Raw genomic sequence first — 16,310 nt, forward strand, 5'->3', positions numbered from 1 at the left:
GGAGTACAAGAGGGGGGTGAGCATGCACCCTTGTGGGGCCCCAGTGTTGAGGGTCAGCGAAGTGGAGATGTTGTTTCCCACCTTCACCACCTGGGGGCGGCCCATCAGAAAGTCCAGGACCCAATTGCACAGGGCGGGTTGAGACCCAGGGCCTCCAGCTTGGTGATAAGCTTGGAGGGGTCTATGGTGTTGAATGCTGAGCAGTAGTCAATGAACAGCATTCTTACATAGGTATTCCTCTTGTCCAGATGGGATAGGGCAGTTTTCAGTGTGATGGCGATTGTATCATCTGTGGACCTGTTGGGGCGGTATGCAAACTGAAGTGGGTCTAGGGTGGCCGGTAAGATGGAGGTGATATCCTCGTCTAGTCTCTCAAAACACTTCATGATGACAGAAGTGAGTGCTACGGGGCGGTAGTCATTTAGTTCAGTTATCCTTGCCTTCTTGGTTACGGGAACAATGGTGGCCATCTTGAAGCATGTGGGGACAGCAGACTGGGATAGGGAGCGATTGAATATGTCCGTAAACACACCAGCCAGCTGGTCTGCGCATGCTCTGAGGACGCGGCTAGGGATGCCGTCTGGGCCAGCAGCCTTGCGAGGGTTAACCCGTTTAATGTTTTACTCATGTCGGCCACGGAGAATGGAGCGGGGGGGTGGCGCAAATGCCGTAATCCATCCACGGTTTATGGTTAGGGTAGCTTTTAATAGTCACAGTGGGTACAACATCTCCAATGCACTTTCCTATAAACTCACTCACTGAGTCAGTGTATAGATCAATGTTGTTCTCTGAGGCTGACCGGAACATATCCCAGTCCGTGTAATCAAAACAATCTTGAAGCGTATAAATGTAGGACTCTAGAGAGTTAATGGATTTTAACACTTGAATTGTGGTGTTTTAGTGGTTTTTCGTTTGTACATATAGCCTACATTTACATATCTAATAAAAATTATATTGTGTTCTTTGAAATGCATTTTCTTTCGTATTCTAATGTTACCTAAGACGCTCATAAACACAACCAAATGATTATTTTTGCAAAAGCATATATGAAATGTATTTATTAGACTGTCAGAATGTTGACGTCAAGAAAACGTGTCATTGGCTTAGATGCGGGAGTATCGAGGCCTGGCATTTCTAGTGTGAAAGAGAGTGTCATACTATCTGGAGCATAAATTTGACAGAGGTAAAAGTGGCTGGTAATTAAGAAATTACACTTAACGTTGCAGTCTTTTTCTTTGCCGTTTCTTAAAGCTGTAACAAACTTGGTAAGGCCCAAAAAATTGTCAAAGACTCCTGTCACCCATGTCATAAACAGTTCTCTCTGCTACCGCACGGCAAGCGGTACCGGAGCGCCAAGTCTAGGTCCAAAAGACTCCTTTACAGCTTCGACCCCCAAGCCATAAGACTGCTGAACAATTAATAAATGACCTTGATTAACCTGTACACCCGCAAAGAGACCCTGTATATTGCCTCGTTATTGCTATTTTATTGTGTTACTTTTTATTACATTTTTTACTTTAGTTTATTTAATAAATATTTTCTTAACTCTATTTCTTTAATTGCATTGTTGGTTAAGGGCTTGTAAGTAAGTATTTCACAGTAAGGTCTACACCTGTTGTATTTGGCGCATGTGACGTATTTGTCAATTTCATTTGATTTGATTGTTGCTGTGCAATGTAGCATGAGCTGTGTGATGCTTAGTGTCTTAAGCTGAGTGTGTTTGCGTGGGTGCGGGTACGTGCATTTGTCACCAGTGAGGGGCAGTTGCCTACCTGAAGAAGGTGTGGTGTTCAATGCAGACCTTCCACAGGCGTTTGGAAGCCCGGTGGTTGGGCAGCTTGAAGCCGATGGTGCTCTCAAACTGTTCATACTGAGGATGGAGGGGAGGAGTGAGAGATGGGGAGGAGTGGGGGATAAAAGGAGGAGTGAACCGAGGGAGTGAAGGAGCGTGTGTGTGTGTGTGTGTGTGTGTGTGTGTGTGTGTGTGTGTGTGTGTGTGTGTGTGTGTGTGTGTGTGTGTGTGTGTGTGTGTGCGTGTGCGCGCGTGTGTGTGGAACCATCTCATGACCCCTGATTTTTTTAAAAACAAGGAAATTGCACCCTGTATATTGTACTCTATTCTCTCAACAGTAAGAATGTGTCATTCAAACATTACATAGCAGTACTGAAAACTGGGCCCATACAGTAATTACACTGTGGGTTTTAGTGCTTTTGAAAGAGATAGCTGGGAGAAAAGATCTTACACAATCCCTGAATGAAGATATCAGTGTCAGATTAGGGTCTCTATTCAATCCGTATCGCGGAAGTTACAGCGTTACAGCGTCATTTAAATTTAAGGGCAATGTTCCCTTGTTAGCAGAGAATACACAGTAAACGCTGCATACTTTGGCTCAATCGGAATTTATGTTTATGTTTAAAAAAACGCGACACAGATTGAATAGAGTCCTAACATTCTGTAGATACATAGGCCCACAGAAGGCAGAACAGAGGAAAATCATCGGTAGATAATCACTTTAGGAGGAGAAAACCAGAGCAAGCGAAATGAGACACTAACACTTCTAGTGAGCAAAATCCCAGATGAAAGCATATCCTTACACGCAGCCCACCATGCTTTGAAGTCCCAGCGCTCGGCAACAGAAGAAGAAGACCGTACCCACTTCCAAGACCACAAAACATCCCACATCTCCCTAATCTTTAAGAATAGTAACTCGACCGCTATAAATAGCCCACATTGAAACAAATCATGCCCAATTATTCCGTGGCTCACTGAGTCCCCAGATAAGATTCAAAAGTGACACTTCAATAGAATCTGTTAAATAACACCTACTGTAGCATTAAGCTAGCATAGGACAACTGGAACATCAGGTCACAGCAGCCATGCTCCAATTCCTAAGTATTGTGAAAGCATGAAACAACTGTAAAGATTGCTATAACGGTTGACCTTTTTTACTATGTCATGCTTTGTGCCACTTAACGGAGTTGTCACAGTTATACAGTTGGCTGCAATGAGCTGTTTTGACGGTTTTGCAGAGTTAGTGTAGTCATGTCAAACAAGAGGCATAATGTAGGCTACAAGATAACATAATATGGTCTGTCTACCTCCCCGGGGCGTATTTTGATGTAGAAGTTGCTCCTCTTGTAGGAGATTTTGAGGATCTTCGGCCAGGCGAAGCGGTTGATCCTCAGACGGTCACGGTAGATGAGTAGTCCGTTGGCGCTGACGCCAAGCATGATGTCAATGCCCTCCGAATCCTGTCAGAGACAAAGGGTGCAACGGGAGGGAGGGAAGGTCAGGGATGGCGAAGAAGGGTGTGTGTCACTCTATCATACGGATCCAATCCAGATAGATAAGATGAAGTAACATGAACGCTAGATTGGAACAGTCTATCAAGTTGACATCTTGTGACTATTCTTTTAAAATGCTTTCTTGCTGATTACTCTAAACCATATTTGCAGCCTTACATTCTTAGTTACATTGTTGTCTATAATGTAGCAGTACACACACACACACACGCACGCACGCACACACAACACCACCACACCACAAACAAACACAATTTGAAATCTTTCCATACTGTACCTTGGCGTGATGCAGGTCTACACCATACATGGAAAGCTTCTTGGCATTTTCTAGAAAGTTCACCTCTGCCTCCGCTGGACTCATTCCCCTAAGGGAGAACACAGAGGCTGTCATTGGACTATCACGACACCACAACTTAGCGCACTTTGAATAAAGAAAACAATCGGTCTGTTTGGGTTATGGTACGCAGGTTTGTCATTGTAATTAGTGGTTGATATATGGTTGTGGCACAAAAATGTTGAGGTCTCCTCAGGCTCTGATTAATGTTACACTTCTGCATGTTTTGAGTGTTTGCATGAGTCAATTGTGTGTAACTAATTTAATTGTCTATCTACTATCCATATACGTTCATGTATTGAGAATTCAACACAATTGGTAACAACCTAGTACCAAATGCTACATATCAGGGGCGGACTGGCCATAGAACAGTTTGGGCAAATGCCAGATGGGCTTGTCCATTTTTAGCCCAGTGGGCCTGTGGAAATTGTGGGTTTTGCTCAAAATTAAAATTATTTAGCTAATTCCAGTCCCAGTCTGTCCCTGGTACATACTGATGCTTGTGTCAATGAAACCAAAGTGTCTACTATGCAATTGTTAGGTAATTACCATTTTAATTGTATTTGAATCTATGCCGACAGCGTAGACCTGTGCCGGAGGCTTTTTATTTACAATGATGAGCTGGCACGTGGCCGGTCAGGCCCTGACCTGTAGTTGCGGTGAAGCTCCATCACCCTTTCCTCTAGCTCCCTCGTCTGGTTGGGGGCGAAACGGAAGTCACTGATGTAGTCGGGCCCGTGTTCCTCTGGCTCATAGTCGCCCAGCTCCGCCTGCACTGTGTAAGAACCTAGCAGGGCGTAGGTCCCGAAGGAGCAGGGCAGACGCCAGGACAGCATGTCGTCCCTTAGCTGCAGACACAGGTAGTACCTGCATGCATCGATGAGTCATGTTCATTAGGCACCAAATGAAGGACAATGTATTCAAACAGGGAGAGGTCTAACTGGTCCAATAAGAAATGCTTTCTGTTTAATGTTGCATAAACAAAAAAAATGTATTCTGTTGCATGCCCTAATGAACATGATCATGGATACACAAGAGGCAAACAGCATAGAGGGAATGCAGGATTTATAAGGCAACTTCCCACAGCTCATTAGTCCCTCCCACATGAAACAATACCCCTGTTTACTATAGAATAGTATAGTACTTACTATAGAATTCTGTAGTAAATGGTAGTATACCGTAGAATACTATACTCCACGCTGTAGTATCCTTTGATCATGTGTAGTACTTAATATAGAATTTTGTAGTATACTGTAGAATACTATACTACACACTGTAGTATCCCTCGATCGTGTAGTGCTTAGTATAATCGTGTAGTATACCGTAGAAAACTATACTCCACAATAGGGACGTAACGATTCACCGATACGCATCGGTCCCCGATTCAAATGTTTAAGACACAAGTGCATCGGTCCACAGACCCCAAACTGATTCAAATGTGGCATGCATCGGTCAGAAAATATATAAAATGTTACAAATCGCTGGTTCACTAAATGTATTAGCTTATATTACATTCTTTCTACCTTCTGAAAATATCTCTCATCTTTTGTGACAACTGATGCTTCCTCTCCTTCAGTGTCGAACTGCATGTAACTGTGTTGACAGATATTGATCTACAAGTCATTTTGCATGGCGAACAACCATAGGCGATATCAGTAGCCTAGTCAAACTGCGCTGTCACTGTGTGCTCCCTCTCCAGCCTCTAGGTCACCAGGCTGCTCGTTAGGGCGCACACCTTTCACCAGCATTACGCGCATATTGACACTCACCTGGACTCCATCACCTCCTTGATTACCTGCCCTTTATATGTCACTCCATTTGGTTTATTCCCCAGTCGTCATTTTTTCTGTTTCATGTCGGTGCACTGTTTGTGTTTCTTGTTGTGTTCATTTATTTATTAAATGTATTCACTCACTAAACTTGCTTCCCAACTTTCAGCATACATCGTTACATGCGCACTGTCCCCAGCATCGCGTGCTGACCACCGCGAGGTAGGCGGCCTGTTCCTGACCTTGCACATCTGCATGGCACCTTCAGCATTAAAATGCTAAAATGGCTTGCCTGATATTAGGCTTTATTAGTTGCGTGACAACCTATGTAATTTGCTAGGGTAGTAACTATGCACTGTTGGAAATTGTGTTTTACCGGAATAAAAGTAAGCTACCGGAGATACAACTCTCATCTGGATATACATGCTGAACGGGGTTTACAATAGATTGTATTTTAGTTGTTCAGGTTCATCGGCAATAATTTTGGTAGTTTTGCGTTAAACAATCAGTGTATATGGTAATGTTTTGATAGACAGGGTAAAGTTGATCATTTCATAACGAGGACAGCAATCAGTTTTACGAGGCGCACTGCATAGCCGAAGCAAGAAGCGAAGAGAAGATCACTCCGTAAAAACAGTCAAAATCAGAAGGGGATGAAATCCAAAATTGTGCTATATCTTCATCGGCAATGTCATAGCTAATTTGTAAACATAAATATTGATACATTACTAGCTCAAACACTTAATCTGACAAAATGAAATATTAATTAGTGGGAGATGGTGATTTCAGAACCAAAGTGGGGGGACAAAAAACATAGGCTAAATTGACCCCCCACCCCCCAATCTCTCAGAGTGCAAAGAACCTTGGCATGACCCTGGACAACAACACTGTCGTTCTCTGCAAACATCAAAGCAGAGTACATCCATAGAATATGGTCTTTCCTCAGACAGGAAGGGTCGCAGGTCCAAATCCAGGCCCATCTAGACCTCTGCAACTCTCTGCTGGCTGGGCTCCCCGCTTGTGCCACCAAATCCATGCACCCCGCTCCTCCACACACTCCACTGGCTTCCAGTCTAAGCTCGCATCCTCTTCAAGACCCTGGTGCTTGCCTATGGAGTTATAAGGGGAACTGCCCCTCCTTACCGTCAGGCTATGCTCAAATCCCAACCCGAGCACTCCGTTCCACCACCACTGGTCTCTTGGCCCTCCTACCCCTACGGGAGGGCAGCTCCCACTCAGCCCAACCAAAGCTCTAAAATAACTCTCACGCCCACAGAGTAAAAAAATATTTTTTTAAATCCAGACTCTACAAATAAAGCGTGACCTACTATACTACACACTATAGTATCCCTTGATAGTGTAGCACTTACTATATACTTTTTTTGTATACTGTACAACAGTAATACCACATTACTCATTTGCATATACCCCACCCATTCCCATATCCCAATTTGTGCCACCCATGAGTGAGAAACCTACATGCAAAGTATAGACCATATATTGTGTTCCCTACATGTTATAGAACTATCTGTTCAGACGCCAGTCCTACCTACCTACCTACCTACCTACCTACCTACCTACAGGTTATGGAAATGATGCTCTTTTAGTATTTGTCCAGTAGGTTACCTCAAGGAGAAAGCCCCTACTTCTATGTCAAAGATTAGGGATGGGAAAACAAGGCTTTCTGAAGCCTTTGGGGCTCTCACCAAAAACAGTTCATTACTCTGAGCTTTTAACACAATGCACATTAGTGACACCTGCTGGTCAGAAATAAACAGAAGCATTTGATGTTCAGATATAAGTTGCCTTCACTGGGAGATGATTGTTGACTACAGGAAAAGGAGGACCGAGCACGCCCCCATTCTCATCGACGGGGCTGTAGTGGAGCAGGTTGAGAGCTTCAAGTTCCTTGGCATTCACATCACCAACAAACTAACATGGTCCAAGCACACCAAGACAGTTGGGAAGAGGGCACGACAAAACCTAATCCCCCCTCAGGAGACTGAAAAGTAGTGCGTATGGCCCAGTACATCACCGGGGCCAAGCTTCCTGCCATCCAGGACCTCTATAGCAGGTGGTGTCAGAGGAAGGCTCTAAAAATTGTCAAAGACTCCAGCCACCCTAGTCATAGACTGTTCTCTCTGCTACCTCACGTCAAGCGGTACCTGAGCGCCAAGTCTAAGTCCAAGAGACTTCTAAACAGCTTCTTCCCTCAAGCCATAAGACTCCATAAGACCCCCCCCCCCCACGCTGCTGCTACTCTCTGTTATTATCTATGCATAGTCACTTTAATAACTCTACCAACATGTACATATTACCTAAATTACCTCGACAACGGTGCCCCCGCACAATGACTCTGTACCGGCATTCCCTCTATATAGCCCCACTATTGTTATTTTACTGCTGTTCTTTAATTATTTGTTATTCTTAGCTCTTTTTTTTAGGTTCTTAAAACTGCATTGTTGGTTAAGGGCTTGTAAGTAAGCATTTCCCTGTAAGGTCTACACCTGTTGTATTCGGCGCATGTGGCGAATAGAATTTGATTTGATTCAACCCTATGTTTTATAATCTGAGAAATCGATGGCTCGCTACCCTACCTGCAGAGCTACCAGTCAGGTGCTCTGGTCTGGAAATAAAAGCTACATTTGCAAATACTGTCTCCGGTAGAGGTGAGTGTTTGAAAGCAACTCGGCATCAAAAAAAGCATCAGTGGGATCTCGCAACATTTTGAAAAAGCACTTGATCAAACTAAGCTTTGGACGTCACTGACCATGAAACAGGTATTCGTACTTTTGTATCAGATCAGACTGCTTGAAAATGTTAGGCAAGCCTGGAAGTGTCGGTATCGTACATCCCACCACTATCAAAGCTAATAAAACAAAAACACTATAGAAAATACCACAGTAATGTCCACAAAAACACTACAGTAGTTACTGTAGCATCTATATTCTTTTAGTTTTTTTACTCCCTTATTCTCCCTAATTTTGATCTTGTCTCATTGCTGCAACTCCCCAACGGGCTCGGGAGGCGAAGGTCCTCCGAAACACCGAAACAATGTGTCGGAGGAAACACAGTTCAACTGACAACCGACGTCAGCCTTCAGGTTCCCGGCCAGCCACAAGGAGTCGCTAGAGCGAGATGAGCCAAGTAAAGCCACCCTGGCCAAACCCTCCCCTAACCCAGACGACGCTGGGCCAATTGTGCGCTGCCCCACGGGAGTATAGTATTTATATAATAAACTGTAAATACTACAGTATATTACAGTGATGTCTGCAACAACACTACAGTAAATACTACAGTATACTACAGTCATGTCCCAAACACCACAGTAAAGTCTGAGAAAACATTACAGTGAATAATATAGTATACACTTAGGTTGGAGTCATTAAAACTCGTTTTTCAACCACTCCACAAATTTCTTGTTAACAAACTATAGTTTTGGCAAGTCGGTTAGGACATCTACTTTGAGCATGACACAAGTAATTTTTCCAACAATTGTTTACAGACAGATTATTTCACTTATAATTCACTGTATCACAATTCCAGTGGGTCAGAAGTTTACATACACTAAGTTGACTGTGCCTGTGAACAGCTTGGAAAATTCCAGAAAATTGCCTTTAGAAGCTTCTGATAGGCTAATTGACATAATTTGAGTCAATTGGAGGTGTACCTGTGGATGTATTTCAAGGCCTACCTTCAAACTCAGTGCCTCTTTGCTTGACATCATGGGAAAATCAAGAGAAATCAGCCAAGACCTCAGAAGAAAAATTGTAGACCTCGATAAGTCTGGTTCATCCTTGGGAGCAATTTCCAACTACCTGAAGGTACCATGTTCATCTGTACAAACAATAGTACGCAAGTATAAACACCATGGGACCATGCAGCCATCATACTGCTCAGGAAGGAGACGCGTTCTGTCTCCTATAGATTAACGTACTTTGGTGTGACAAGTGCAAATCAATCCCAGAACAACAGCAAAGGACCTTGTGAAGATGCTGGAGGAAACCGGTACAAAAGTATCTATATCCACAGTAAAACAAGTCCTATATCGACATAACCTGAAAGGCCGCTCAGCAAGGAAGAAGCCACTGCTCCAAAACTGCCATAAAAATGCCAGACTACGGTTTGCAACTGCACATGGGGACAAAGATCGTACTTTTTGGAGAAATGTCCTCTGGTCTGATGAAACAAAAATAGAACTGTTTGGCCATAATGACCATCATTATGTTTGGAGGAAAAATGGGGAGGCTTGCAAGCCAAAGAACATCATCCCAACCGTGAAGCACGGGGATGGCAGCATGATGTTGTGGGGGTGCTTTGCTGTAGGAGGACTGGGTGCACTTCACAAAATAGATGGCATCATGAGGTAGGACAATTATGTGGATATATTGAAGCAACATCTCAAGACATCAGTCAGGAAGTTAAAGCTTGGTAGGAAATGGGTCTTCCAAATGGACAATGACCCCAAGCATACTTCCAAAGTTGTGGCAAAATGGCTTAAGGACAACAAAGTCAAGGTATTGCAGTGGCCATCACAAAGCCCTGACCTCAATTCCACCGAAAATTTGTGGGCAGAACGGAAAAAACATGTGCGAGCAAGGAGGCCTACAAACCTGACTCAGTTACACCAGCTCTGTCAGGAGGAATGGGCCAAAATTAACCCAACTTATTGTGGGAAGCTTGTGGAAGGCTACCCGAAACGTTTGACCCAAGTTAAACAATTTAAATACAATGCTACCAAATACTAATTGAGTGTATGTAAACTTCTGACCCACTAGGAATGTGATGAAAGAAATAAAAGCTGCAATAAATCATTCTCTCTACTATTATTCTGACATTTCACATTCTTAAAATAAAGTGGTGATCCTAACTGCCCTAAGACAGGGAATTTTTACTAGTATTAAATGTCAGGAATTATGAAAAACTGAGTTTAAAGGTATTTGGCTAAGGTGTATGTAAACTTCTGACTTCAACTGTATATATAATAATACTACAGTATTTATACCATAGTATACTATAGTATTTTTTCATGTGGGATTTGTCGGCAAAAATGCTTGATTTTGCTGCGGCAGTTGTCACGTCCTGGCCAGTATAAGGGTTAATTAGTATTGTAGTTTGGTCAGGACGTGACAGAGGGTATTTGTTTTATGTGGTTCAGGGTGGTGTGTTTGGTTAAAGGGTGTTTGATTTAGTATTTCCGGGGTTTTGGTTTATAGTCTGTTTATGTATTTCTATGTCTAGTCTGGTGAGTGTGTTTCTATGTTGTGTTGATTGGGGTTGGGACTCTCAGTTGAAGGCAGGTGTTGTCTATCTGCCTTTGATTGAGAGTCCCATATATTAGGGTGTGTTTGTGGTTGTTATTTGTGGGTGATTGTTCTGTGTTGAGCTTAGGCTTTGCCAGACTGTTTGTTGTTGTTGTTGTTGTTGTTGTTGTTGTTGTTGTTGTCGTTCGTTCGTTCGTTCGTTCGTTCGTTTCTCGTGTTTGTTATTTTTGTATTCATTTTTTGAAGTTAATAAATCATCAAAATGAGCATACACGTACCTGCTGCGTTTTGGTCCTCCTTCACCGACAACAACCGTGACAGCAGTTCTGATGTTTTGCATGGCAATTTGCAACGACTTCTGGCTTGATTTAACTAATTTATGCAGTTAAAGTGCGGTGATTGGTTAAAATTGCGAGCCCTATTTTTGAAGTGCAGTGATCACACAATTTTATGAAGTAATAATTGCAGACTGTTTTATGCGGTAATAGTGGTCAAATATGAAAGCTCTAGAATAAATCGCAAAATCCTGGAGGGACTGGTTATTATCAATAAAGGCAGTTAGACATCAAATCTGACTTCCATAGTATATTTAGTAGATGTTGTTGCTGTTGATTAGGATCCAAACCCACCTGGTGATGTCTTCAGTGAGCTGAGATGGGTCAGGGGGATAAAACTTGACAGCAAAGCCGAAATGCCATGAGCCAACTGTGGATAAACGACACACAGTCACACAGTCAGCACTGTGTGTGTGTGTGTGTGTGTGTGTGTGTGTGTGTGTGTGTGTGTGTGTGTGTGTGTGTACATGCGTGGTCACACTAACTTCGGATTTGCTTCTTGATCTCCTTTGACGGGTCCAGCCAATTCTGAAAGAAAGAATGGGGAAATCCCCTTGAGAACAACACACAGCAACAAAAAGAACAGCGAATGCCCCTCTCTTCGAAAACCCTGTCAGAGAGCTAACTACTGCACTGACTCCTCTCTTCCAAAGCCATCTCCTCTATTGGGGGCAAAATGCATCCACCAAAGCAAAAGGAAATAAATGCCTCGGTAAACCAACAATGTCTTAAAGTAACTTCCCAGTGTTCCAGATTTCTATGAAATATGATCTATAATTAATTACAATATGAATTAATAAATGTCCTTCCTAAAATGCCAATTAAAGATGTTAAAAGCAGTTAATCTCTGTGCCCCTGCTTGCCCTGTTAGGAACCAAAAGAAGGTGGGCATATACCAGTCAAAAACAGCTGATTTGCCAGCTCGGCCAACCAGACACGCATGCACTTGGATATTTCAAATTAGCTACCAAGTCCGAGTCCCACCTGTGGAAGGCTGCCCAGCTGCACTTGCACTTGTCATTTTACCCGTGCCGAAGGCTGCAGCTTGTAAACCAATTTAAATAGCTAGTATGGATGGGTTCACATTTTGGATACGCATAATGGAACTACTAGGAATCTTTAACTACAGCAACAATAAATGCAGATTGGTTATTTCACAAACATGAGTTGTTTCTGTCCATTGCTTTATCACCATTGCGGAAATTGTTGTTGTTAGTTAGCTAGCTAGACACAATTGCAACACCCACCAGTAGTAGGCGCTCCAGCAGGTATATTTCACTGGTCATCCCCAAAGCCAACACTTCCTTTGGTCGCCTTTCCTTCCAGTTCTCTGCTGCCAATGAATGGAACGAATTGCAAAAATCACTGAAGCTGGAGTCTTATATCTCCCTCTCTAACTTGAAGCATCAGGTGTCAGAGCAGCTTACCGATCACTGTACCTGCACACAGCCAATCTGTAAATAGCACACCCGACTACCTCATCCCATATTATTACTTACCCTCTTGCTCTTTTGCACCCCAGTATCTCTACTTGCACATCATCATCTGCACATCTATCACTCCAGTGTTAATGCTAAATTGTAATTACTTCGCCTCTATGGCATATTTATTGCCTTACCTCCCTACTCTTCTACATTTGCACACACTGTACATAGATTTTTCTATTGTGTTATTGACTGTACGTTTGTTTATGTGTAAGTCTGTGTTGTTCTTTTTTCTTTGCTTTATGTCAGCCAGGTCGCAGTTGTAAATGAGAACTTGTTCTCAACTGGCCTACCTGGTTAAATAAAGGTGAAATAAAAAAAATAAAAAAAATAAACTAGCTTACTGCTGCAACCTAAGACAGTCAACAACAGCTAACTGGGTCATTCCATAAAAATAGTGCCTTTACGTCCTTGTGAAATTATGTGTGTACATTTTGATAAAACACTTAATTTAACAGTTGGATAACATATAGTGCATTCGGGAAGTATTCAGACCCCTTCATTTTTTCCACATTTTGTTACGTTACAGCCTTATTCTAAAATTGATTAAATACACTACCGTTCAAAAGTTTGGGATCACTTTTTAAAGAAAAGCAATGAAACAAAAGCGCCTCACCAGACCTCAAATGGCAGCTTCAATAAATGCTCCAGATACTCAAATAGTCTAAAGAAGGCCAGTTTTATTGCTTCTTTAATCAGTACAACAGTTTTCAGCTGTGCTAACATAAATGGAAAAGTGTTTTCTAATGATCAATTAGCCTTTTAAAATGATAAACTTGGATTCACTAACACAACGTGCCATTGGAACACAGGAGTGATGGTTGCTGATAATGGGCCTCTGCACGCTTATATAGATATTCCATAAAAAAATCAGCCGTTTCCAGCTACAATAGTCATTTACTACATTAACAATTCCTACACTGTATTTCTGATCAATTTTATTTTATTTTAACGGACAAAAAATGTGCCTTTCTTTCAAAAACAAGGCCATTTCTAAGTGACCCCAAACTTTTGAACGGTAGTGTATATTTTTCACTTCATCTACAGTATCTACACACAATACCCCACAATGACAAAGCAAAAACAGGTTTTTATACATTTTTGCAAATGTATAAAAAAAACCCCGGAAATAATACATTTACGTAAGTATTCAGACCCTTTACTCAGTACTTTGTGGATGCACATTTGGCAGCGATTACAGCCTTGAGTCTTCTTAGGTATGACGCTACAAGCTTGGCACACCTGTATTGGGGGAGTTCCTCCAATTCTTCTCTGCAGATCATCTCAAACTGTCAGGTTGGATGGGGATCGTCTGCACAGCTATTTTCAGGTCTCTCCAGAGATGTTAGATCGGGTTCAAGTCTGGGCCACTCAAGGACATTCAGAGACTTGTACTGAAGCCACTCCTGCGTTCTCTTGGCTGTGTGCTTAGGGTTGTTGTCCTGTTGAAAGGTGAACCTTCGCCCCAGTCTGAGGTCCTGAGCGTTCTGGAGTAGGTTTTCATCAAGGATCTCTCTAGAGTGATAGAGTTAGATACTGGAGTGATAGAGGTAGATATGTATAGGGGTAAGGTGACTAGACATCAGGATATATGATAAACAGTGTAGCAGTAACGTATATGAGTGGGTGTGCGTGTGTGTAGAGTCAGTATAAATGTACATGCATATTATGTGTGACTGAGCAAATGATGCAGTGTCAAATCAAATCCAATCAACTTTTATTGGCTACATACACATGGTTATTGTTTTTATTTAACCAGGCAAGTCAGTTAAGAACAAATTCTTATTTCCAATGACAGCCTTGGAACAGTGGGTTAACTGCCTTTTTCAGGGGCAGAACAACAGATTTTTACATTGTCAGATCAGGGATTTGATCCACCAACCTTTCAGTTACTGGCCCAACGCTCTAACCACTAGTCTACCTGCCGTTAGCAGATGTTAATGTGAGTGTAGCGAAATGCTTGTGCTTCTAGTTCCGACAGTGCAGTAATATCTAACAAGTAATCTAACAATTCCACAACAACTACTGTACCTAATACACACAAATCTAAAGGGATGGAATAAGATATAAATATATGGATGAGTGATGACTGAGCGGCATAGGCAAGATGCAATAGATGGTATAAAATTCAGTATATACATATGAAATGAGTAATGTAAGATATGTAAACATTATTAACGTGGCATTATTTAAAGTGACTAGTGATACATTTATTAAAGTGGCCAATGATTTGAGTCTGTATGTAGGCAGCAGCCTCTCTGTGTTAGTGATGGCTATTTAACAGTCTGATGGCCTTGAGATAGAAGCTGTTTTTCAGTCTCTCGGTTCCAGCTTTGAAGCACCTGTACTGACCTCGCCTTCTGGATGGTAGCGGGGTGAACAGGCAGTGGCTCGGGTGGTTGTTGTCCTTGATGATCTTTTTGGCCTTCCTGTGACATTGAGTGCTGTAGTAGGTAGTTTGCCCCTGGTGATGCGTTGTGCAGACCGCACCACCCTCTGGAGAGCCTTGCGGTTGAGGGCGGTGTAGTTGCCGTACCAGGCGGTGATAAAGCCCGACAGGATGCACTCAATTGTGCAGCTGTAAACGTTTGTAAGGGTTTTAGGTGACAAGCCAAATTTCTTCAGCCTCCTGAGGTTGAAGAGGCGCTGTTGCACCTTCTTCACCACACTGTCTGTGTGGGTGGACCATTTCAGTTTGTCCGTGACGTGTAAGCAGAGAAACTTAAAACTTTCCACCTTCTCCACTGCTGTCCCTTCGATGTGGATAGGGGGGTGCTCCCTCTGCTGTTTCCTGAACTCCACAACCATCTCCTTTGTTTTGTTGATGTTGAGTTAGAGGTTGTTTTCCTGACACCACACTCCGAGTGCCCTCACCTCCTCCCTGTAGGCTGTCTCGCCGTTGTTGGTAATCAAGCTCACTACTGTTGTGTCGTCTGCAAACTTGATGATTGAGTTGGAGGCATGCATGGCCACGCAGTCATGGGTGAAGAGGGAGTACAGGAGGGGGGTGAGCACGCACCCTTGTGGGGCCCCAGTGTTGAGGGTCAGCGAAGTGGAGATGTTGTTTCCTACCTTCACCACCTGGGGGCGGCCCGTCAGAAAGTCCAGGACCCAATTGCACCGGGCGGGGTTGAGACCCAGGGCCTCAAACTTAATGATGAGCTTGGAGGGTACTATGTGGTTGAATGCTGAGCAGTAGTCAATGAACAGCATTCTATTATAGGTATTCTTCTTGTCCAGATGGGATAGTGCATTGTGCAGTGTGATGTACTGGTACACCGCCTGATATAGAGGTCCTGGATGGCAGGGAGCTCGGCCCCAGTGATGTACTGGGCTGTCCACACCCCCGTCTGTAGTGCCATGCGACCGAGGGTGGTGCTATTGCCATACCGAGCAGTGATGCAGCCAGTCAACATGCTCTCACTGGTACAGCTATAGTACTTTTTTTCTATTACATTTTTTATTTCACCTTTATTTAACTAGGTGGGACAGTTGAGAACAAGTCCTCATTTACAACTGCGACCTGGCCAAGATAAAGCAAAGCAGTGCATCAAAAGCAACAACACAGAGTTACACATAAACAAATATACAGTCAATAACACAATAGAAAAATATATGTACAGTGTGTGCAAATGTAGAAGAGTAGGGAGGTAAGGCAATAAATAGGCCATAGAGGCGAAATAATTACAATTTAGCATTAACACTGGAGTGATAGATGTGCAGATGATGATGTGCAAGTAGAGCTACTGGGGTGCAAAAGAGCAAGAGGATAAATAACAATATGGGGATGAGGTAGTTGGGTGTGCTATTTACAGATTGGC

General features: G+C 42.9%; 1 protein-coding gene and 1 non-coding gene across 6 annotated transcripts in view; one reads left to right on the plus strand and one right to left on the minus strand.

Annotated features, from left to right (window-relative positions):
- LOC115165932 (protein 4.1) overlaps positions 1-16,310 on the minus strand; it is a 97,193-nt gene that overhangs the window by 24,493 nt on the left and 56,390 nt on the right. For all 5 annotated transcript variants that reach the window (XM_029719459.1, XM_029719456.1, XM_029719455.1 and 2 more), the window contains 6 exons: positions 11,491-11,533; positions 11,300-11,375; positions 4,286-4,504; positions 3,581-3,668; positions 3,100-3,252; positions 1,773-1,870 (listed from right to left, as the gene is read on the minus strand). In XM_029719459.1, the coding sequence (XP_029575319.1) occupies positions 1,773-1,870; positions 3,100-3,252; positions 3,581-3,668; positions 4,286-4,504; positions 11,300-11,375; positions 11,491-11,533 (677 nt within the window). The remainder of the gene's footprint in view (positions 1-1,772; positions 1,871-3,099; positions 3,253-3,580; positions 3,669-4,285; positions 4,505-11,299; positions 11,376-11,490; positions 11,534-16,310) is intronic.
- On the plus strand, positions 6,997-7,050 carry LOC115166495 (U7 small nuclear RNA). Its single transcript, XR_003870331.1, has one exon. It is a non-coding gene; the product is annotated as a U7 small nuclear RNA (small nuclear RNA).

This window comes from Salmo trutta, chromosome 28 (genome assembly GCF_901001165.1).
Source record: "Salmo trutta chromosome 28, fSalTru1.1, whole genome shotgun sequence".
Lineage (NCBI taxonomy): Eukaryota > Metazoa > Chordata > Actinopteri > Salmoniformes > Salmonidae > Salmo > Salmo trutta.